Source organism: Uranotaenia lowii, chromosome 2 (genome assembly GCF_029784155.1).
Source record: "Uranotaenia lowii strain MFRU-FL chromosome 2, ASM2978415v1, whole genome shotgun sequence".
In the NCBI taxonomy this organism is placed as follows: Eukaryota; Metazoa; Arthropoda; class Insecta; order Diptera; family Culicidae; genus Uranotaenia; species Uranotaenia lowii.
This window is the reverse complement of record NC_073692.1, coordinates 324,137,770-324,162,637: the sequence shown is the minus strand read 5'-3', so window position 1 is coordinate 324,162,637 and position 24,868 is coordinate 324,137,770. Positions and strand designations below refer to the sequence as shown.

General features: G+C 34.0%; 1 protein-coding gene across 1 annotated transcript in view; it reads left to right on the top strand.

The window, feature by feature from the left end:
- The window catches only part of LOC129750008 (protein O-mannosyl-transferase TMTC1-like), an 807,324-nt gene that overhangs the window by 623,447 nt on the left and 159,009 nt on the right, over positions 1–24,868 (top strand). The window contains exon 4 of the mRNA XM_055745186.1: positions 8,456–8,633. Coding sequence (XP_055601161.1) covers positions 8,456–8,633 — 178 coding nt within the window. The remainder of the gene's footprint in view (positions 1–8,455; positions 8,634–24,868) is intronic.

The window sequence follows — 24,868 nt, the reverse complement described above, 5'->3', positions numbered from 1 at the left end:
TATATGGTCGACCCCCTTTGCCAGCCTCCTACACTGTATTTAATACCTGAAATCAATTGCTCATCTCTCAAAACTCTCGTGCATCAATTTTCGTCTGAATCCGATACATAATAACGACAATATCGCATCAACAGTGAATAGTTAATATGGACGACCCCTTTGGCCGACCCCTGATTTTAGTTTGGATAAGTGAAATCAGTTGTTTGTCCTTAATAACTCCTATGTGCAAATTTTCATCCCAATCCGATGTATAAAAACGTCAATACCACTTAGTTACTGAAAATTTAATATGGACGACCCCATTGGCCGACCTCTTACACTAAATTTGATACCTCAAATCGATTGCACGCCACTCAAAACTATCGTGTACCAATTTTCATCTGAATACGATGTATAATAACGTCAATATCGCGATAACAGTGAACAGTTTATATAGACGACCCCTTTGGCTGACACCTTACACAAAATTTAACACCTGAAATCGATTGTTCGTCTTTCAAAACACTCATGTGCAAATTTTCAACACGATACGACGAAAAATAACGCCAATATCGCGAAAACAATATTTGTCTTCTATGGACGACCCCCTTCAGAAGGGGTCATCCGAAAATCTGAAAACATTTTTCATCCTTCCTGGCCCTAATGAGCATCCATGCCAAATTTCAGTTCTCTAGCTCTTAAGACGACTGAGTCTATAGAGGACAAACAAACAAACAAACAAACAAACAAACAAACATACAGAAATTGCTTTTTATATATATAGATAATTAAGAAGTTATGGAACAACGAAAAAAAAGTGGCCCATGATTCCCCACTCTCTCATATCAATCAATCCTTTTTAATTCTATCTAATCCTTTTGATTATTTTCGTTTAACTCGCTGAAAAAAATTCGTTTTTGAGGCTAAAATAAAAATAATTGTACATTATCAGCCATAGGTCCATCTTTTTAAGCGTTTGTCAGCTTTCATAGCCAGCATTTGATTCCTTGGAAAAATTCACATATGATTTTTCTGTTTTTATTTAAAATTTTCTAGTCTAAATCATTGTTTTCCTTGATCATATAGAAGAAAATATGGAGGAATAAGGGGTTTAAAAAGATCTATATCTCCGTTCATAGGTTCGTGCGGCGTCTTAAACTATGTCTTATCGATTTTCCAAATATTTTCACCAAGGGAAAGTATATTTACACAGATTTGGTTCATGTAGTACGGATGATATGTAGTTTAGTACGTAAAGAAATTCACTAAAATCTGAAAAAAATCACCAAATACAGTTTCGAATATGAAAAAAAAACGATTGACATCATGAGGGTCTCATTTAACGCTTAACGGCAATCATAAATTAGGCTTTGAAATCGATTCAGCCTTCAGGATCAACTATCAGGAGAACAACTACCAAATCATCAATTTAAGGTTAAATATTCCAAAATACTCAGCATAATCTACATATTTAGTTTTTGATGTTTACTCTCGCCTTTCAAATTGAATCAAAATAGACAGTATTTCGAAAATGTATGAAAAGTATGCACCTTGACAACTTAAAATTACGTTTTTTCAAAACTATCAGTTTAGTACATGCACCCCTCGCTTCCTTAGCAGTTCAATTTTAAATTTTTAGCCGAAGAAAATTACTTCCCAATGTTTGAACAGAATTCCTTACAACCAATTTTGATAAAATAAGAAAAAAAAATATAATTTTGCGTTTGAAATTCTTAAGATTTAGTATGGAACTAAATGTTTGATTTCGATACTCGTTATGAATTTTTTGTGCAAAAAAGCAGGCTATAAGATTGAACTGCTGATTTAATTGATTTAAAATAAAAATCCGTTTTGAAGTTTTGTTGAAAAGCGTGAATTTCAGCACAATAGCAGTAAAGCATGAGATTCATAAGTTGAATAAAATAAGTTCAATCCTGAAGTTCTTGATAACAGGCAGAATCTTGTTAAGCATTACTTAAACTTACTTGATTATTTTGCTCACATTTCAAAATGAGAGAAGGTTTATTAAATATACTTTGAAATTTGTTATTTTATCACCTTTTTTTCAATGCAGTGCAACGTAAATGTTGCATTCTTGGCTACTCATTTATTTTTTAACATTTTGGAAAACTTCCAAAATAGCAATTAAAGAAAAAAAGACGGAATCAAACCATGAAGTTCTTTTTAAAAATTTAATGCTGTAGAATTATACATATTCATAAGGCTATGATCATTTAGTATCCGGGCAGTTTCAAACCTCTGTATTTTAAACACAATTGATTTGATCGAAAAACTTTCTATGAAGGAAATGAAGGTGTTATTATGATATTTAATGTAAAAATATTAAAAAAATAATTTATCGTTGATGACAAGAAATACTCTTACTTTATGATAAAATATAATTTTTATCTTTGCACACTTTTTTTCCGGCCATGTATTGGTCTATTATTTTTACCCAGAAGCTAAACCTTTTCAAAATCATGATATTTTACACAAATTCATCTGTGCAAATCAATTGGAATCTGGTTGGAACCTTTTCATGAGTAGGCATCTCCAAGAATATGACCTCTTAAATTCTGGTTTAACATAAATTTCTTGGTCCATCAGAACACATCTGTCACATTGCGTAAAACCCGGTTGCACAGATTGCGATCCATGGAACTGCTAATTTTTAGTTAATTCCCAGGTGTCCACTTAACAGTTAAAAACACTTTTTGCCTGTCGGAAACGAATTTACTGCATAGTTAAGAGGTCTGCATTCAGTTGTCCCCAATAACCATAAATTTGTTCTTATAGTTGAGATCAAGAGTTCCACTCCGATGCTTGGTTTGAATTTCGTTTGGATCCTAGAGTGGCTCCTTATACTTCTCAACCATCTGGACCAAAAACAAAATCGGAAAAAATAAACAGTCCATGAGTTTTCAAGTAAAAAATGATGAATTTCCGAGGCGCAAAGTGCGTAAAAGGAGCAAATTTGTGCAAAATTATTTTTACTATGGCTTTTTGCACCGTAAATATCTCGAACACACGTTAGCGTAAAAATGTAAAAAAAATAGGCAAGATAGTCCTTTTCATTACCAACACAACGCTGCTAAAGTTTTGCATATCCGAGCTCTAGTAACCTAGCTATCACCGAAATGAAGTGCCCGGATACTAAATGATCATAGCCTTAGTTTCAAAAATTATAAAAACAACTCATCAAATTAATCTATTTTTCTGAGTCATGTTTTTAAAATCAGAATCTTGATACTCTAAAGAAAAAAAAACAAGGTGAACTCAATTGACTAACATCAAAAATGGAATAACTTTTCAATAACAGCAAAAGTTATAAAAATTAATCATTTTAAAATTCCTGAATTAAGTAAATTTAACTGCAAATTGAAATCTTGTTTAAATAAGAGATCAAGATCAGATAGTTTTGACAAAACATGTTTTGTTCTTAGTCAGTAAAAACAACGTTAAAAATCTAATCAAAAATTAGAGATACTGGAAAGAAAATTGAGATGAATATTAGTTCTACGTTGAGGTTGCCAGATTTCCCGGATTTATTAGGACTTGTCCGGCTTTTTGACAGATTGTTTTAGGAAAATTTCGTCCGGCTTGGTTGCCCGGATCTCGTCGATAAAATTCCGGAATTAGCCCGGATTTATCTAACAAAAACATTAATTAAGTAATGATTGTTTTCCATTCTAACGGCCAAAAAGGTAGTTTTAATGACTAGTTATAAAAAAAATCATGACTTGTGTTTTGGAAGCATACAATACGATTTAAATTTGCTGATGTGGTTTGGTGATGAAAAGTTCTTTTTAATTTTGAATGAATTATTTCGTGGATTTGACAAAATTTTCTGGGATTTTGCCTGGATTTTTTGTTGAAAATTTTGAAATCAAATGCCCGTTTTATAGCATGTTTCAAAAGTCAAATTTACCTGGGAATAAAAACAATACCAAAAATACACAAACAAAAAAAATGTATCTCCTAAACAATTTTTTTACTCAAGACCATCACACAAATTCGATAAAAAAGTCAATTTAACTGATACAATTTGAAATGAATCAGAATCAAAGTTTCCAATCAATGTTATATCCGGTATGCTATTTTTAAATAAATCAAAATGATGATTCTAAATCTCAACTAGAAAATTTTAGTCAGTATTATCGAATTACTAAAAATGAAAACGAATTAAAATTTCTAATAAAACAAGCATTAAAAGCTTTGGAAGTATCAGTACAATGAAATTGAATACAAAATGAATTCCAAAAAAATCAATCAAAACAATCAAATATCCAACAATCAAAATATGTGAAACGGTTACGCATTTTCTACTCAATTAAACTTTAAAATAACAAGCTCTAAATATGTTTTCGCCGTCAATTAGAATATTGGGTCCTTGAACGGATTAAAGGTAGAAACTAGGTTTTTTTATTTAAAATCTACATTTATAGGCTTCCAAGAAGATTAGGTTTGCCTAACAGATAAATTCAGACTTGAAAAACTAAGGCAAACTTCTTGGAAATATTCCAGAAAAAAATATTAGTAGGTTAGTTTAAAATATTCCTAAAAATGGAAAAAAAAATTTCACCGATAAATATAAATAACGGACAAACTAAGAACTGAATTAGTTTTGAATAAGTTTGGATTGAAATTGAAAAAGTTTTGAGTTAAATCAATCATTCATAACTGATTAACAAGCAGATGTACGAATGTACTTAAATTTGATTAAGGAATAATATTTTGTTAACGATGATGCATGATCTAAAAAGTAAAATTCTTCTATTTTCAACTATTCCGAAAGAATTTTTATTCTGATATTATTGAAAATGAACGAAAAAATTATTTCATGCAACAAATTTTTTTTTAATTTCCTTAATTCAATTTAGTTTATACTTTTTTTAAAATTTCTTCAAAAATCTTCTATTTTACAGAATTGAACAAATAGAAATCTTTAAAAACTCTTGGATGACTAAATATCTTGAGGTCTTCAAGAATGTGTAGATGAAAAAAATTATTTAATAATTTTTTAATGTTTTTATTAAAGTTTATCAGAAATGTGCAGAATTTTCTTTAATCATTTTCACATATTTTGAAAAGTTTCACTGCCTTTCCAAGTCATAAACGTGCGAACGAGAAAAATCGCGATTAAAATTTCAGCTTTAATTCCAATTTTCAAAAATTGTTCGTAGTAATCTCTTCATAATTTTGCAATGTTTTCTGCAAAAATCAAAAATTTCCTAAAATAAAACGAAAATGGGAGTCAAAAATGTTTTGCAAGACATTTTGCGTAGAAAAAGAACGAATACCAATTCGACGAAAAACTGACATACGGTTATACTTTTGTTATAATTTTTCGTATGGTTTCCATTTTTCCCAAAAAATCAAGTTGAACAATAGTTTCAGAAATATTCTTTGTTCATAAAAATGTATCGATCTTGTAAGTAGAGCCTACGTACCGAAAAGTGATGATGAAATTTTTTTATGTAAACCACTTAAGGTTTTTCACCTACCGAACGTTAAGTATTCCTTTCCTTGAATAATACTACATTCAATAGTTTAAATTTATCTTAATTTTTATTTTTTGATAAATTTTGCATTTTACACAGAATTCTTTTTGCGTTGAAATATCAACATGAAGTCAACAAATTTGATGAAAACTTCGTATAAGTTCAGTTCAATGAGTTTATTTTTTTTGTGGTTTTATCCTAATTTCAACTCAAAAAGCGACAATTTCCAGGAAAAAATAAATAAATAGTTCAAAAATTCATATGGGACACTTTTGCTTGGAACGGCAGTCCAAGGCACCAAAATTAATCAAAATTAGCTCTTTCAATCTTTGAACTCTTGAAAATTAAAAATTGTTGGCCTTGTGTAATTTATCAAAACCTTTTTTAACGTGAAGATGAAGAACAAAAAACTCAAAATAAAATTGGGGCTAAAATTTAAGCATTTTTCGTATCTGCATAAAATTTGTAATGATAATAACGATTTTTTTTTTTTAAAGTTATTAGTCATAATCTTATGGATGAGCTTTTTTCTATTAAAAACCAATTTTAAAAACGAGGTATGATTTTTTGTGTCAAGATTTGTTTTTCAATACAAAAGGTTCATCAAACTGCAAATCGGAATTAACAATTAAAAATTAGTTTCAATCTTTGAACGTCATATAGTGTCTAAAGGATGAAATGTCTTAGGTCTAGAGTCATTTAGGACTGAGCTGGAGGCAAACCAATTTTCTGACATGTTTGGTAACAGTAATTTTTTTTTGGGATTTCACGTTACTATGGTGTAAACTCATTTCTTAAACTGAAAATTTTACTTGGAAAAATCTCTATGAGGGAAGGGTCAAACACCCCCCTCTCCCCGTTTTCAAGGCTTTGTTCAAGGTAATTTTAAAATCTTATCAACAAAAAAAATTATATTAAATATCGTTTTCACTGCTGCGTTTGATAAATTTTCATTTTCAATCGTATTAAAAAAAATTAAAAATTCTTTGAAAATTATGTTTGGTGTCAATCTTTTCTTTAAAAATTGGTGGCAAAAAAAGTTTTTACTGTGTTTCTTAAGTTTAATTTATTAATTTTTTTTTATGTTCCATGATAACCTATTAGATTCTGGATGTGTTTGTTAAAATGGGTGATAAACTGATAAGAATTATTCTTCTCAGTTCTTCTTGAAGAATAATCAAAAGAATTTTTCTTCAATATTTATTTTTTACAGTTGTTCATACGGAAAACTTCAATTTCAGTCATATTTTGATTTTTTTTCCATTTCGTATTGAAACATTAAATTGCTGCTTATCGGCTAATTTTAAGATAATTAAAAATGGTAAGCTATCGTTGAATTTAAAAAAACGTATTTTTCCGTCTTACGAAATCTTTTTGATTTGATTAGTGGAAAGATATCCCTAATTAAATCAGTTGAAAGTTTCGAAACATTTAAACAAATTTGGTATTAATTTATACATTTTTGTTCAAATCCTAAAATTCTCCTTCAAATAAAAATAATTTAAAGAGCCGCATATTTACTTCAAAAACATTCGCTTGGTTAAGATTTTTTTCTTCTAATTAGAGATATTATTTGAAAACATTTAATTCTGAAGGCAAAACGTGATAAAACTATTGTTATGTGCCGTGCAGTTGATTAGTATTGTAATTTTTTTAACTCTATGGAAGACAAGAACTGATTTTGCTTCGTTCGGAATACATTGGTTTTTTTTAAACAAAATTTCTTTTCGAATAAAGTTTATGAATCTATTAAATTTTCAAATGTTTGGCAAATCAATTAAACTTTTTTTTCTATCCATTGAGAACAGGGCTGGTCATCAATCCCTGATTGAAATAATTTCCGGAGTATCTGCCCCATATTCGTCTACAAAGTTGTCTGTCTAAAAATATTTAAAAAAAATCTTTTCTTCGCTTGTCGGAAGTGTATCAGCCAGTACAGATCCTGTACCAAAAAACCTGCCCTATCTAGACAGTTTCTAGTCAGAAACCAGGGCAGGGTTGTTGTTACATAATGCTTGCTAAATAAGGGTCGACCCGAGACGAAATCCGGTTCGTTTGTTCTTAAATCAATTATTCATTACTGGTAATTTGTCAAAGGAACCGGACCCCAAACCCTGGGCCTGGGCGTAAGTCGATGAGTGCTTTTTCTGGGACAACGACGACGACTACTTTCTCTCTTTCGGAGTGGGATGTTCTTCAGCCGTCGTAGCACTTCTCGTAGAAGAAGTTTGGCTCCGGTGAAAGTTACTTCCGGCTGCAGAGTTCCATCTTCAAAGGTTGCATCATCGCATATCGGTGAGAGTGCCAGGCTCGGTGTGCAGATTTTGAGTATTCCGGGGGAGTAATTTGGTTTTCTCGATTTGCAGCCTTGCATAATGCATACCGAAGACGGATATGCGTTTATGTAGATCCAGTGGCTTATGTATGCATGTAAGCTAGGGTCGTATTTTAGCAGCTCCCAGGACCTCGACAGGAATTTCAATGAAGTCCCGGGAGTTCGATGCCCTAGCTGTGGCTTTTGGGAGGAAACTTGCAACGACGAAAGGGGAGGAACCTATTCGAGAATTAAATCTAAAATCATCGACGATAGCTCCGAATTGGGATGCTGCAGATGACGATGCCAATTTCTGTGTGTGGATGACGCTTGTTAAGATTCAATTTCGGTGAGGGTTTGCATTTTAATTATAACTATTTGCATATCCATTGCATGAATATGAGAAGCTGTCTGAGCAACGACGATTGGTCGAAAATATTGATGAGCTTTTCATCGCGATAGTCTAGAAAGTTTATTTTCAAAACTATTCAAATAAAACCTAAATTTTTTTTATCGAAAATGTTGATACTTTTGTGTCATATTGAAAGAATTATTATTCATAAACTCAGTCCATCATATTTTATTTCTGAAACCATCCAAATGTGACTCACATCTTTCAAATACTAATGGCCTTTTTCCTGTTTTTACTTTTTTCTTGCAGATTAAATTTCCTAACGTTTGGCCTCCGGTCGGTGTGGTTCCACGTGACAAATGTGGCATTGCACGTGGCTGCCTGTGTCCTGTTTACCCGAGTTTGCGCCACGATTGCCGGGCTGCGGAACAACTTTGCCCTTCTAGCTGGGGTGCTGTTTGCGGTGCATCCTATTCACACGGAAGCGGTAAGTTAAAACGGAACTCTTTCGATGCAAAACTTTAATTTTTGGTAAGACAATTCATATATTCATAGCTACACACCTACATCACGCTTGTACATGAGCTATTCTTGTAATAAAAAATCTTCAAAAATCTCTCTTCGGCTAGAAGAAAAAACCACTTATTAAAATTCAATTAATAAATTCTTAAAAACTTTCGAACATGTAAAATGTTTAGTCTGACCCGTATCCTTTTTTCATCAGGTTTCAATTTGACAGTCTTTGAAGTTCTCATGTTTCTTACTTTTTCCAAAGATTTTCAAGTTCATTTTCCCGGTAGGTAATTGAAGAAGATATTTCATTCCTAAATTCCTGTATTTTAAAAACTTGGTCGCCAAGCCATCAAGCGACAAAGTTTTTAAAACGCAGGGATCGCTCGTTATAAACAAAATTTTTTTACTAATTAATTTGGTGGCACTTGAAGCTTGATTCTTTTATGACACTTTATAATGTTTACATAACTGTTTAATAATCATGATTTTATAGTTAAAAGTTTCTTTCCAAACTCACAGACTTAGGTGAAGTTTACTTTTCATTGGATTACATTCAAAATATGCCAATAAATTTCAAATATTAATGTTGAACGCAATTTGAAATTGAGATTCCAAATTTTTTTTACAATTTAGAGATAAGCAATCATAAATTGTTGAAAAATTGAGAAAAATATGCTAAATTGACCGGACATTTTTTAAAGATTATGATATACATTTCTTGACAACAAAACTTTTGCCAAATCTGTAATTTTAACTTAACGGTAGTTTTGCTTTTTGAATGGTTTTCAAACTAAATGAAAAATAATGGTAAAAACATTGTGCCTCCAAAACAAAAATCTTTTACACTTATTGGCAATTTTTCTTGTTATGATGGAACAAATTTTTGTTAAAATTTTACTTTATCCATTTTGTGTGAATGGATGAAACCGACACTTCCTCATTCGACATGAGTGTGCGTGCATGCTAAATGGTAGCCGGCAGCGATGCCACACATACTGATTTTTCGGCTTTTATACCGATTTTTGGCAAAACATTCCGATTTCATAATTTATTAAACCCATCTTATTTAATTTGTTTTATTTTGAAAAAATGTAATTATAGTGCCAATATTTGGTCGGCCAGTCTCAGCGTAGTGGATAGCATTTTTTTCTTCTATTCCAACTGTCTTGAGATCGAATTTTGATCATGAAAAAACATGGTAGATAAGTTGTTATAGCAGTTTAAGACGTTGAAATATCATATCCTGAAGTTGTATGTGTGCAGCTCCGTTTGGTACTAGAAATCACCCACCAACGTACGCTGTGTAAATATACCACTTGCTTGCTCGGACTCTGCGTCCTGACTGTGGATGCGGAAGAAGACACTCAAGACTCGAGTCCATCCAGAGAGATTGTGCTGATGTATGCGTTCATTCATTTATGCCCCACACATCTCCCTTCCTCTCAATAGAAAAAAAAATTATTTTCGTTAAAAATGACCAGCATAGAAATCAATTGTACAATGTTTTATCCCATTGAACGGCAAAAAAAAAATGTTCCCGTTTAAAACAAGGTGATGAGGTAAGTCTGGAAATATCCAGGCGTTTCCATCTGGCGTGGACGTGGCTTTGTGCTTGCGTGCCAGCCTATTTAAGGGCGCATTCCAATGCGCCTTGAGTTAGTTCCACTTAATCCACGATGTAGTTAAGTTTGTAAATTGTATACAGGGAAGAGAAATAGAATAGTGTGGCAACAAAATAAAGTGTGTTCTTTTCCGTTTGCGTTCATGCCTTGGAATCAGGCTTCTCATTCCGCAGCTGCTTTGAACTCGCGTAGTTGGTTGGTGGCGCAACATCGGTTCTTCTTAGAACCGATTTCAGAGTTTAGTCGTCCTGTGTCCGCCATCACTTGATCCTGTGCGCTGTGAAAAATTGTTCTTCTGGCACGAGCCGTTCTTCTCTATTTCGCTGAGCGCTGTTCCAGTTGCCAAGTTCAAAAACTTCCGTGTCCGCTGGAGATCCTCCCCGTGTATGTTCATCCTTCAAAATACACACTAAGTGACAATTGATAAAAAAAACGCCTCGATGTAGGCACCAAAGAAAATTGCTTGGAATATTCAACAAGCGTTATTTCGACCGTCGCTGTTTGCTCTCTCGACTTCATGATGTTATTAGAGGAGAGCATTGCTCCGCTTCTCCATCTCTTCGTCGTTTGTCGTTTCTTTCTCTTTAGCATTATTTCTTCCCGCCACTGGGTGCCCGCTGTTTGTTGGCGGAAAGAGATTGTACGCCAGCGTTGTCACATATACAAATGTAGATGAGATAATGTGCGCCCTAGATAATGGCCGATAATTTCCCGCGCGGCTGGGTCACACGCCAGCTCCTGCACTTTGTATGAAAATTTCAATGCGCGCAAGCGAGATGCTATTATTCGGACTATACGAACACATACATACGAGTTGAAGTTGAGCGAGTTGAGAGCTTTACTGGATATATTCACCTTTGAGAGTTGAGCTGTAGCTTTCTCATGTCACGCACACCACAATATTATAACCGAGTTTTAGGTGAACAAACACACTAAAGGATTAAGGTTATTTGCATCAGGGTTGCCATATTTTTCTACTTCTTGAATTTTAAATTGCATTGAATTCTTCAAGAACTCTGAAGAATTCTTTAAAATAACTGATATTTTGTTTAATTTTCACTTCTAACTTTGATCCTTCAATATAAACAATACTGTAGGGAACTCCTCCAGTAGTAGCTCTTATTTTGCTATATATGTTAAAAATATTTCATTTACTCAAAAATCCAAATATTAATTCTTACTAGCTCAAAGTGACTTTCAGAGCAGCACGTTATGTTTAATCTTTTTTATTTAAATTCTTTTTCCCTATTCATACCTACCACCCTATCGCGTCTTCCAAATGCGTCTATATTGAATAAATAAGACATGTCAACACATAATTTTCTTGAACATTTCATACGAAAGAAATCCATCACTGTTCGCACAGGGGGCGGAAGACGACAAATTATTCAAATCACCTCTCATGAAGAAGCTTGCATCATGAGATGCTGCTTATACATTTAAATCATCTGCAATCTTCATATGCCATTTTTCATGATTGTCCGCTAGACAAGCTGGTTTTTTTTTTACCCAAAATATTTCTCTTCTTTTGTCTCTGCTTCATACTATGTATTTCCATGCGTACATTTTGCGGTACATCTTTTTACTCTTCTTGATATTTCATTCTTCACATTCTTTATTTAAGCGGTTCTCCTAACACACTTCTCAACAAATCCTGTCCTACCAAGTTTTCCTACCAAGTTTTCCTCCTGTGTGGATTAACTATAAGCCTTTCATGCCACACACTATAAAACTACATCTTTTTTTTTTTTTTGACACCCGTGCGATCCTTCCAACATCTTTTCACCTTTTTTTTGCTAACTTTAAAGTATCATATAGCTGTAATCAGTGGTCCTTCCAAAACCCACTTTCATTGTCAGTTTTTCTTTTACTTTTCAGGTTTTGTTTACAACACACTCATAACAATTTGGTGGTTCTCCCAACACGCTTCTTGCATTTAAGTTTAACACAGCGATCTTTCCAACATACTGTTCAAGTTAAACTGTTCTGCCATTCTTGCGGTCCTCCCAACACGCATTTACTTTGAATGTTAACTCATCATACGCGGTCATTTTTTTCCTGAGTGGTCCTCCCAACACACTCATCACAAATTAGCGGTCCTCCCAACACACTATTCAAGTTGAACTATTTGCCATTCATGCGGTCCTCCCAACACGCATTTACCGAGTGGTCCTCCCAACACACTCCTCACTATTAAGCGGTCCTCCCAACGCGCTTGTTGACTCATGCGGTCCTCCCAACACGCATCAAAATCTTTTTTTGCAATTTATTCTTACCAATATATTTCAATTTCATTAATTTACCACTTTCAAACAAATACTGCAGAAATAGCAACACTGGTCCATTTTCTTCCATCTTCACATTTCTTTCAACTTTTTTTTCACTTGGTGGGTGATTTCTTTAGCAGATTATTTTATTTCGTTGAAAAAAAACAGCCATTTCGAGATGAGAATTAGAAATCAAGTCCTGTCGGTCGCCAAATGTGCAGCTCCGTTTGGTACTAGAAATCACCCACCAACGTACGCTGTGTAAATATACCACTTGCTTGCTCGGACTCTGCGTCCTGACTGTGGATGCGGAAGAAGACACTCAAGACTCGAGTCCATCCAGAGAGATTGTGCTGATGTATGCGTTCATTCATTTATGCCCCACACAGTATGCATCTTATTCCACCAGGTTTTCATTGGTTAGACTGCCGTTGGAAGCATAATTGTCACATGTTACATTCTAAAATTCCTTACTTTTTGGTGTCTAGAGGACTTATTTCAAAATTTTTGTTTGCCGTTCTTCGATAGGAACATCATGATCACTCTTAAAAACATGTTTTTATGAAATACAATAAAAATATTCATCGCTACGAGGCGGTAGACACCAAAATACCTCACATATTTAAATGTAACATGTGACAATTATGCTTCCAGCGGCAGTAGAGGTCTTTGACAACCTTTCCCTTTGCATTAAGTCTTTGGTTTGGTTAGAGGTCTTTGACAACCTTTCCCTTTGCGTTAAGTCTCATCTTTATGATTGCCTAGTATTTCTCAATAAGACGGAATTGGGGGTAGTTGGGTGGGTTAAGGGTTTTCGGAACAAACTGTATCCTTTTCTCTGCATACCATTCTTGAAAGTTTTTGGTGTAATGAAAGCTTTCCAAATTTGGCCAAAACATCACAGGATGGTCGTGGGAGCGAATGAACGGTGAAACTCATTTTTGGAGACACTCTTTTTGGTATAGTTCCGACGCCACGGCGTTGAATTCTCCTCACAGTACTATGGGCAGCACCTGATTTTCTGGCCAAATTATGGTCCGACGGTTTGGAATTCCTCTTAATCGTCTTCAAAATCTTACCACGCTGTTTCCGGTCGACGTTTCTACTCCAAAGATTGGCTTGAGGCTTCAGAATAATCGTCAATGTTTCCTTATACCGTTTGATAACGAGCCATAATGTATTTCTGGGCAATTTTAGCTGTTTAACTAGCCTAGAGGCAGATCACAATGGATTTTCCAAAAGAAACACTGCGCAGATTTTTTCCCTTCTTTCGGCTTCCATGTTGATTGTTTGCAAAGTACGATCGATTTGCGGAATGTCAAAAATACATTTTTGAAGCTGACAAAGGCCGGATTAAGGGGTAGAAGGGGGGGGGGAGGGGCAAAGAGGGCGATTTCCCCGGGCCATCCAACTCAGGGGGGCCCCCGAGGAAGAAAAAAAATTAAAAGCTTCGCTCCAAATAGTGTACAAACCCATATCTAAAAGTTCAAAGTATATGAAATCTGAAACTAGGACGGGGAGAACTTGAGTAAATAATAATCCAGAATTTATAATTCAGCGCACTACACCCAAGAATTTTTCTCCAAGGACCTGCTAGATGATATAAAAATTTCATGAAATTTTTGAAAGCTCTAGCAAGCCCGCCATTTGCTTTTCAATCAATTCAGTTTTTTTTATTATTTTGAAGCATACACAAATTTATAAAATTCTAATTTGCTAAAATTTTTAACCTTACACCTTTGAACCTTGGGGATAACAAGTTAACACACTTAAGATATATTTCTGATTATCTACCAAGCTGAACACCAAAATTGAAGTAACGTTTAATACCTTCAAACTTTCGATTTTCGACTTTTGGCTTCGATACTTTGATAAATCTTATTTTTTAAATGCAATTCTATTGATTATTTTTTTCCCTCAAGTTAACTGCATATTAATTTTTTTTGTCAATTGTGAAAAAATAACAAATAAGCTGCTGATGCAAAGAAAATATTTTTTTTATTTCCGTGAGAGAAGTTAACTATTCACAATTTTGGAATTGCTATGTTTCAATGTCTTAAAAATCAAATAGCATTCTAGCATTTCCATCATTTGATGAATTGTCTTAATTTTTTTTTCTAAATTTAAGTACTAAGCTCACTCAAGAGAGCTTTTCATCTGATTACAAAAAAGAAATACATTATTTTTATTTTCCTTAGAGGCATAATTACATCTCTCTTTATTTTCTTTAATTAAAGGTTTGAGATATTTCAATAAAGAATTTAGAAAAAGTTTTCTCCACACAGATTACCCATTCATTTTCAAATCTGAGTTTGAGCTGTTTCTAAAATGATAGACTGATTTTGAATTTATATCTGGAAGACTTAACCAATTTATGTGCTCTGAATTTGAATTTAAAGCTCTATATTTATGAACTTTGTTTTGATTTGATCTCCCTTTTAAACTTTAACTTATTTCTAATTTTGAATTTTTATTTTGAATTCATATTCTTTATTCCAACGTTGATTTCTAATAAGAAACAAAAAATTCACATAAATTTGTAATTCAAAAAATCCTTTCATATCGTAATTGTGATTCAAATTCTGAATTTTGTCGAGGGATATTAATACTATTTTATGGTTTTATTTAAAATTTTTATCTTTATCAGAAATTATTTTTTTATTGTTTTTGGAATTTTTAGAGCGATTTTCTAATACAAATTTCGAATTTAAAATGCTTAAGCCTTTTGCTTTATAACTATTTAAGTTAACCCAATAATTTGAAATTGGGTTTCTGATTCAAAAGTATATTTCTAATAATGAATGTCAGTTTTGACTTTGATTTTCTCAACTGATATTTTATTGTGAGGCTGACCATTAAATCTGGATTGTTCTCTATAGCAGTTTTATTTTGAATATGAAATTTTTCTTTTGAGATCTTTTATGTTGATTTTTTCCAATTTTGGCTAGACATGGTTTTTGAATTGAATGATATTTTTTAGCATTTATCGAAAAATAGTTTTAAGCAGAAATATAATTTGATTTTACAATAAATAAAATAAAAACAAATTTAACAATTTGATTTTTGTATATCACTTATAAAAATGAGCATAAAAAATTAGGGGCCCCCCTTTAAAAATTGCCCCGAAAGCTTAATCCGGCCCTGCCTATTTCTGAACATATCGAAATTTACTATTGTAAATCCGCAAATTATATAAAACTGGCAAAATAAATTTAAAAGAAGTTGTAGAGTGAATTACTACACTCTTAAATAAGTTTCTTTCTGAACACGAAAATTTGGCAAAAAGATTGAAAGTTGGATGGAAAAATGCTTATTGATATATATATATATATATATATCAATACTTTAATTTTATGTGTAAAAATACAGAAAAAAACAATTTCTAAATTATTTCTGCATTATTTTAAAATCCAGTTTACCAAAATGCTTACAGTAAACAATGTTCTTATCGAAACGTTATTTTAGTTAAAATTTGAAACCAATTTCAGTATTAACATTAAATGGATTGAAATGTAACTGAAATATGATGATTGATTCTGAATCATGTCAAAGTAAATTGAAAACGCATGAAAGTGTACTGAAGATTCATTTCAGTTTCAAAGTTCAGTTTCCATGTTTGACATTTGCGGTAGTGCTTCTTCTTTTTCTGTAAGAGTTGAGAAAATGTATAATAAGGCTAAATGAGCTATAAAAAAGGCTGACCGAAAAAAGAAAATCAAACGTGATTCATGTTGCAATAATTTTAATCAAACGTGGTTGAAATCCAAACAGTTTACAGCTACCCATTTCGCAAAGAAAAAAAAATGTAGAAATGAGTAATTCGACTACCTATTATTTTTGGAAGCTATTTTGGTGAAAGTTGAAGGAAGAGAACGTGTCATTTGTGATAATTTACCTATTATGGTTACGAAAAAATGCCGAAACTGAGTTGACAAAATATAGTCAAACAAATTTTTGAGGAGAGTGTTTGAGAAAAAAAAAATTTAAGCCAGTCGTAAGGACACTTTGAGCATGTTCAAAATTAAAACGAGTTGAGAGGGTACCCAGCAAACATTTAACTAGCTATAAAGCAAAAAAAAACATTGATATAACGCTTATAGCAGAAGGATTGATCGTATTGAACTTTCCAAAATAGCGTATAGCTTTAAAAGATGAGGCAATATAGATAAAATAACTACACAGCAAATTTTTGAATGCTGGAAACCAGCAAAACTTCACTGGTTTTTGTGCCGTTGATTTAACAGTCAAATTTACAGCAAATTGATTGCTGGAAAGATCAGCAAACTCAATTGCTGGAAAATCAGCGATTGAAAAAGGCATTCGAGGAAACCTACAAATGTTCGATTTTAATAGATTATTATTTGTTCTGCTACCTATACGAATATTTTTTTTTAAATTTTTTTTTTGCATGATTCTGTTCAACATAATTAAAATTTAAAAAAACAATAGTTTCACACAAAAACTCATGCGATTCGGCGTCCGGAGACCTTGGCCCTGGATGTCTCCATGACCAGCTGCGTCCGGCCATCCTCAAGCCATGATTACGAATTGATTAATGACTCTGTAGAATAAAAACTTATCGATAGCTTTATTGTTAATCAATAGCTGAATCATAAGAAGCATCTACTCACCGAACCTGAGGCATTCAATTTCCACTTAGTTGAATTTTACTTCCAAAAATAAACAAGTCCAAATCTGACAGATCGATTGCTGATTTTCCAGCAAACTAGAATAAGTGCTGGAAAATCAGCAAGACGGAGAATTTTTGCTGATTTCCAGCAAAATTTTGATTGCTGGACGTTTCCAGCATTTTTTTTTGCTGTAAATCGAGGCAAACATTCTTATTAATATTTTCTTCTTAATATGTTTTGAGCTTATATATGCATGATAATCAAGCGATCGTTAATAAATCAAAATGTTTCACGAGCTTTTTTTTTATTTTTTCAAACTTTTTTTTGTCTACACATCAAAATTAAATTTGCTGGAAGTCAGTTAAATTTTGCTGGATTGTGTCTCGCTTACTTTACAGCACCATTTCTTGCAAAACGACTTTGTTCTGGGATATGCATCCTTTTGGATGATTCATCCTCTTAAACTTATAGCAAAAATACTTTTGCTATGGGTTTATGGGAATAAGCTACACACACATACAAGAGGTCTGTTGGACACACATCAGAGGTTTTTATTTGCGAAAAGGGAAAAAAATCAACTAAAATTTCGGTTTTCCTTTAAATGAATGCTCAATTTTTCTTAAAATTATGCATAAAGTAAATTTCGAACCATTGGCTAACAAGTGAAAATGAGTATTTTATTGGATTTATCAGTGCGAATCCAAGCCAAACAAAATGAGAAACAAGCCAAACATCATTATAAAGCACATTAAACGGTTCCGTCAGGTCCTGTGTTCTTGTAGTCGGGTCTGTCATATTAAGTTTTGAACCAGGAAGATGAAATAAAGAGTTTTCGTCACGAAATTGGTCATGAAACCACTATGAAACTTGAGCAATATTTGTCTTGCTTCCACTGCAAACGCTGGTATCCTATTACAGAACTGTTGAAGAACCTCACTCAAAATCATAATTAAAAATCACAAATAATAAAAAAAAAGTTATAGCTTTTGAAAAATGTGTTGTACATAGGGAATTTTTCAATAGTTTTTAAGTATTCTTCAAAAAATATCCTTCTTTTGTCGATTTGTATTCATTCAACATGGGGCGGTCTCACTTGTTTGCCCAACTGCTTACTTAGAGCAAGTTCACTGGTGTTGAGAAAAAGAGGTAGAAATCTTGACATTTTGAAAATATTACCATGCAAAAATGTTTTCAAGATCTTGAGGCGTTGTTTTTTTTTTTGAAGCACTGTTTCTATTTCAGCCGTTTGTGATAGAAATATTGCTATTTTTGCATCACAGCATGCGAAACTACAACACGTGTTGTTAAAAAACTTGAAGGCCACAGATCTTGAAAATGTTTATGCATGGAAAAATTTTCAGAAGGGCAAAAAGTGACAAAATTTCTACCACCTTTTCCCAACACCAGTGAACTTGCTCTTATACTAATGCACTATGCATTGCAAAAGTCATATTATGATAACGCACGAATACTGACAGTCTGCGTCCTTCCTTGCCACAATAGTCTGGGTCGATTTGGGGTAATTTTGGAATTTTTTAAACCCTGGGGGCTACAAAGCTTCGTTTTGGTTCAAAACTCATCCATGTTTTTTTTGCAGAATTTTCAAGTAACGTTTACATGAGTAAATTTGAACTTTTAAGTTTGTATGGGAGAATTAAATATCATATAACGTTATTCGAATAAATTTATCTAGATGAATGTTGAATATCTGGAGCTTGGAACTTTTTTATTTCATTGAAGTTATACAAATGTTTTTTTTTTATTTTTTTTTATGGAAAAATATTTTGACTAGTCATTTGTTCAGCATTTCATTAAAAATTGAGTTTATTTAAGATCCAAATTATTACATGTCACCCTAACCTGATTTAATTTAATAATTTACATAAATACGAAAGATGGTTGATTTGTATCTCTCTAGCGGAAAACTGCGCATGAGGTACCTTATTTGATCCGTTGGTGGACTTTCTAAGCTTTTTTTTGATGAAACATAAATTTACTGTACATTTTTTCCATGAAATTTGTTCCTGCCCTATCATTGAAGCATTTTATATTCAAGCTTGTCTGATTGTGAATGTAGATTTATCAGTTAATATTACAAATTTGAAGATGGGATAATTTCCCCTCACAGTGTTTCCAATTTTGATATAAAACATCTTTTATAACCCAGTTTCAACCTCCAAGAAAACTTGAATGTTTTGAATTCAAGAGGCACATTAAGAAATATTTCTAATTCCTATTTTCCTATTTCATTTAAATTTAAGTACCAAAATTTTCTGGATAAAATTTCTTTAAATTTGATTTAAGAATGAATCATACTGAACTCAATTTGTTTTGATGAATCATAAATATCACCCAATCGTATTTTCAAACGAAATTTTAAACTGTTTTTTACTGCAGCCGATATCATCAGCAGGCCTTTCGATAACGGGTTCAATGAAGTGTAACGCCCAAAATTTAATCGCTCTCTTAAAAAAAAGTGGAACAGAAACTCCTCCCTCAAGTGCCATCGCTCATAATCAGTCGATTTAATTGAAATAAATTATAATGACACTTGCAGCAGCAATCGAGCGAATGAACGAACGGCGGGTGACTTAACGGCGAATGATAAAGAACCTCAAAAGGACACGCCTTTATCGCCTCGGCAGAAGCCCAGAAGAGGCCATTCTCCGTTGCTATCGGGTGGTTTTATCACCGCATCGTTTCTTGGTCTTAATTTCCCGTCCGATCGTTAATTGCCGTTCGATAAAGAACCCAGCGATGAAAAAGGACGACGCATCGACGGATATCGGAAGGTTCTGAATGGCGGAAAGCCTTCCATTTCCCTGGCGACCGTTTTGTGCCGTTTATTTTGCGAGGCGGCAGTTGGCACTTTTGGTTAGCTTCCCAGTTTTACGGTTTTCCTTCGCTTTTGAAGAACGGTGGCTGGCGGATTTTCTTGTCCTGTGCCTTTTTTTTTTGGTTGCTAGTTGAAGGCTCATAAATCAACCTCAGAACTGGTTGCCGTCGATTGAATCGAGTAATGGAAATTAGCTAGCTTCAATCGAGGTGAACCAAATTTTAACAGACAAGTATCTGCGGTAAAGGTTGCAGTTTGTGTTCTGAGTAGGGTTGCCATTATTTTATAGAATCAATATTTTTTAACAACATGGATTTTGTGATTAGTATTTTGTAAAATTTTCGAAACTTTGAGATAACTTTTGACTTCGTATAGTTATTAAATTTTATTTAAGTTTAATCTGGTAGCTCTTCCAAAGCTTCCTAGGTGGTGTACAACAACGGGATTATCTTGAAATTGACAAGGAACACTTTGGATTTCGCGCTCTTCCTGCCATGCCGTCATCAAATTTTTATGCAAATTATTTCCGGGCTCTTCCGTCCGGTTCATCCACTTTTGATTGGAGATCCCAAGGGGGTACACTGCCTTTCAAAATGTTTATAATCGCGGTAAACCAAACGGAGTGTTTGCACATGAAGTCATGTTGGATTTGCCGTTAAAAATACCAGAAACTTAAAAAAAAAATAAAAATATCAAACACTTTTATTCTTGCTCCAGCCATCAATTTCTTCCCATTTTTGGCAATTGTCCATTCGATTCTAGGGAAGTAAGTATAAACAAAAAGAAATCGCGAAAGAACTGTTGGTAATAAATTTTCATCTTTTCACACTTCGATTGCTTTGCCTGTCGGAAAATTCGGCACTGTTGTCTTCTTATCTCTGCTTCTTTGGAACGTTTCGGACATTTGATGGGTATACTCGTTCATGTGCATAAAAGCTAGCTGACAGTAATAATTTTTTATTGACACACTTTTTTGCGAAGGCTGCTTAAACTAGGAAGGTTGAATATCGTCAACAGGCAGCCTTCAAATATATTTTAAAATGAAAGGAATAAAATGACATAAATTTAAAAACAATAATAAGAAAATCTTTTTTTTCGGGGAGTTTTTTTTCGGCTTGCAGTCTTATTTTAAGCAAAAACGACATATTGAGGTTTCCAAACGTAAATCTATACGTCGTTTTTGCTAAAAATAAGACTGCAAGCCGAAAAAAAACTCCCTAAAAAACAAATTTTCAGTCGAATTTTCCTGCCACAAAAACAATAAGAAAATCATAATTATAACTTACTATGCCTCAATGTTACAATAAAAATTCATAGGTACAACGGCTATGAGTACAGCTACAGATCAGGATCAACTCACATATTGTATATGTACTTCAATAACAGCATGAATGGGGTGTTGACACAGGATAATGGTACTTCTGGAGTTGCAAATACTGTGTTTTCAATCAAATTTTTCACTTAAGCGTTTTCAAAAGACTCAATAGATTTTGAGAATTTAAATCACACTAAATGAACGAAAAAAGATTGTTTTGTATGTTGTTTTTTTATTTTGAATATAGCCCATTCTTATTGATACTTTCAAGTCCCAAAACAAAACTTAATGATCTTCTATTCAGCTTCCAGCGGACGCTTTATTCAGCTTCCAAAAAATCCCAAAATGAGCAAAAAAATCTCTCTCTATCTCAACTGAACCGTTGGCTTCGGTTCATATCACCTTCTCTTGATTACTGTGTTCTGTACCGGTGCCGCCATGATGCTACGCGCCGGATTTCAAAGCCGACAAATTGCTCAATTGTTGCGTCCTACATTTCCTACATATATCGCTTCAGAATGGTCACTCAAGTACAAAATTACTTATTGAAAAACAACTTGCCCGGCTTGGGGATCGAACCCCGACCTTCGTGGTGAGAATCGAACACGCTTACACGAGACCACGCCTAGATGTTGTTCTAACTGAAACTAAAACTCGAAGAGGTGATTTGATTTTGAAAGCACATCAATGCTTTTTTTGTGACTTATCAAATCCCGTTTGAGCACTTTTGTGCCCTTTATGTGACTTACCAAATCCCATATTGCGCACTTTTGTGCCCGTTACGTGATTAAGTCCCGTATAATGTACGTATACATCACTTTTGCAGCTTTCAAGTTCGTAAATGAGTACATATAGTTCACTAATGGGAATTGGGCAGAACAAGTCACATACAACGTACATATTAATCACTTTTGCAACTTTCAAGTTCATTAATGAGTACATAAAGTTCACTAAAGAGAATTGGGCAGTTGATTCTCTTTGTAAGCCAATATGTAACTTTCAATGCCTGCATTCAAGTAAATATGTGACTTTTGGTTGCTTGGGTAAAGTTTCCAAATTTCCCGGATTTGGACAAAATTTGGGAACAGTCTGGCTCAGCCCGGCTGCCTGAATATCATTGAAAAATGCCTGGATTTATTCACTTTATTTGGCAAATCAATCTTTAAAAATAAATTGTGTTGTAATTTTTTTTTATACATGCCTCTATAATGAATAAAAGTAACAGAATATAAAATTCGTTTTCGTCGATGGTTAAAATTTTTGAATTTTTTTACGAGCATAGTAGATCAAACTTATTTGAATTGTGCATAAAACAAGTTTATTAAGGAGAGCCTTCAATTTCTTAAAAAAAAACTTATAACAATGGTAAAATCAAACAAGCCTAGTGAAATTAACTATTTTGCGAAATCGAAGATGATAATCATCGATGAAAACAAATCAAATGTTCAAAAATAAAAGAAAGAGGTAAAATATTTTCGCATCAAGTTTGTTTGATGTACACTTGAACCAGTTGAATTTTGTGCATATTATTTAGGAAAAGTACAGGTAATGATTTTTCTTTAAATTTAATTGGTCTTTTTTCTTAAACAAAACTAACAAAATAAACTCAAATTCATCTTTATTTTAATGGTTTTTGGTGAATTGTGTGCACACTGCAATTCTTTACGTTTTCTGAAATGTTAAAAAACAATATACGAATTTTAATTATGAATTTCAAAGGATAAATCTTAATCTAATTTTTAAGTTTTGGGTCACCATTCTGAAGCTTTGAATGTTTGAACTTTGTGTAAGAAGTTAGTTCAACTTCTTATTAAAAAAATTAATAAACTCTTTATTTTTCAGATTCGGAAGTTTTATAAAAAATATTGAAAATGCACATGATTTTCGAAAAACATGATTCAAATTTATGAAGTTTCATTGCATTGAAATAACTAAATTTGAACCAAGTTTTTAAATCAGCTTATGTTTTCTAATTTCTTATTATTATTCAAACTGAAAAACATGTAGGGTGATTTGCCAATCGTTGAACAGCTAAGCACATGATTTTTGTTTTTATGATGTATGTTATTCATACATCATTCATTCATACATACATGGTAAACGGTGGATAATGTGCAACACGAGACCCCATAGTGGTCATATCACCTCTTATTCACAACTCCTATCTCTACCTCCCCGCAGTGCCAGCTGGGGTGCGAGTAACCTAAGCGGAGATCGGGTACCCAACCCCGGTGGATGCTTTGGTCGCATGCAGACTGAGAAGGTGGCCGCACGCGTCTGTTCCCCAGGTCAGGGGCGGCGTGCAACAACAACCGAGCGTCTGTTCTCCAGGTCAGGGGCGGCTCAAACAGCGTCTGTCTTGCAGCAAGCGGCTGAATTTATGAAATGCGGCTCCCGCCAGCTAAGTCCAAGATGGCAGCCCCATCGCGGGATAGGGACTTTAGGCTAACAACCTACTGCTCCTGAAATCTTTTATTGTTACAGAAACTGAGAGAAGAAATAACCGAATTGGAACTTTGGCAACGACTTTTAGCATGAAAACACGGACTAGAATTGGAACTTGGAATGTTTTGACCCTTGCCCAGCCAGGAAAGCTGGCTCAACTTGCTAGAGAAGCTAGCCGCCTCAAGCTAGAGATATTGGGACTGAGCGAAGTCCGTTGGCCTAACACTGGAGAACACAAGACACAGTCCGGGCAAGTACTGCTTTACTCTGGCATACGAGGAGAACATGCTACTCGGGAACGAGGAGTTGGTTTCCTGTTAAGCCCGCAGGCCCATGCGGCCCTCATAAGATGGGAACCGATAAACGAAAGAATAATCGTAGCCAGATTTAGAACACGGGTTAGAAACCTTACAATGGTCCAGTGTTATGCGCCAACTGACGTTGCCGATTTGCAGGAGAAAGAGCAGTTTTACAGTCAATTGAACAGCGTGGTTGAGAGAATTCCGAAGGGTGACATTCAAATCCATTTGGGCGACTTCAACGCAAAGATTGGCTCCGATAATCAGGACTTTGAGCGCATCATGGGGCGCCATGGCCTAGGACAGATGAGCGAAAACGGAGAGCTGTTTGTAGAATTTTGTGGCAACAACAACATGGTGATCGGTGGATCGCTCTTCCCCCATCGACCAGCACATAAGGTCACTTGGGTATCCCGAGATGGCCGAACAGAAAATCAAATTGACCACATCTACATCAGCCGAAAATGGAGAAGGAGCCTTCTTGATGTCCGCAACAAGCGAAGCGCAGACATTGCATCTGACCATCACCTCGTCCTTGGCGAGATACGACTGAGAGTTGCGCGTGTCCAACGGCGCGAGGAGAAAGTCGGGTGTCGATACGACGTCCGCCGGTTGGAGAATCCAGAGGTGAAAAGGGCATACGTTGAACAGCTAGAATCCCGAGCCTCGGAGCTGCCGACAGACGGAACAGTCGAAGAACAGTGGTGTGGAATCAAGAATGCCTTTATCACGACGAGCCATGGTACTTAGCTTAGCTTAGCTTGTTTGACTACTCACATCCACCTTAAATCATT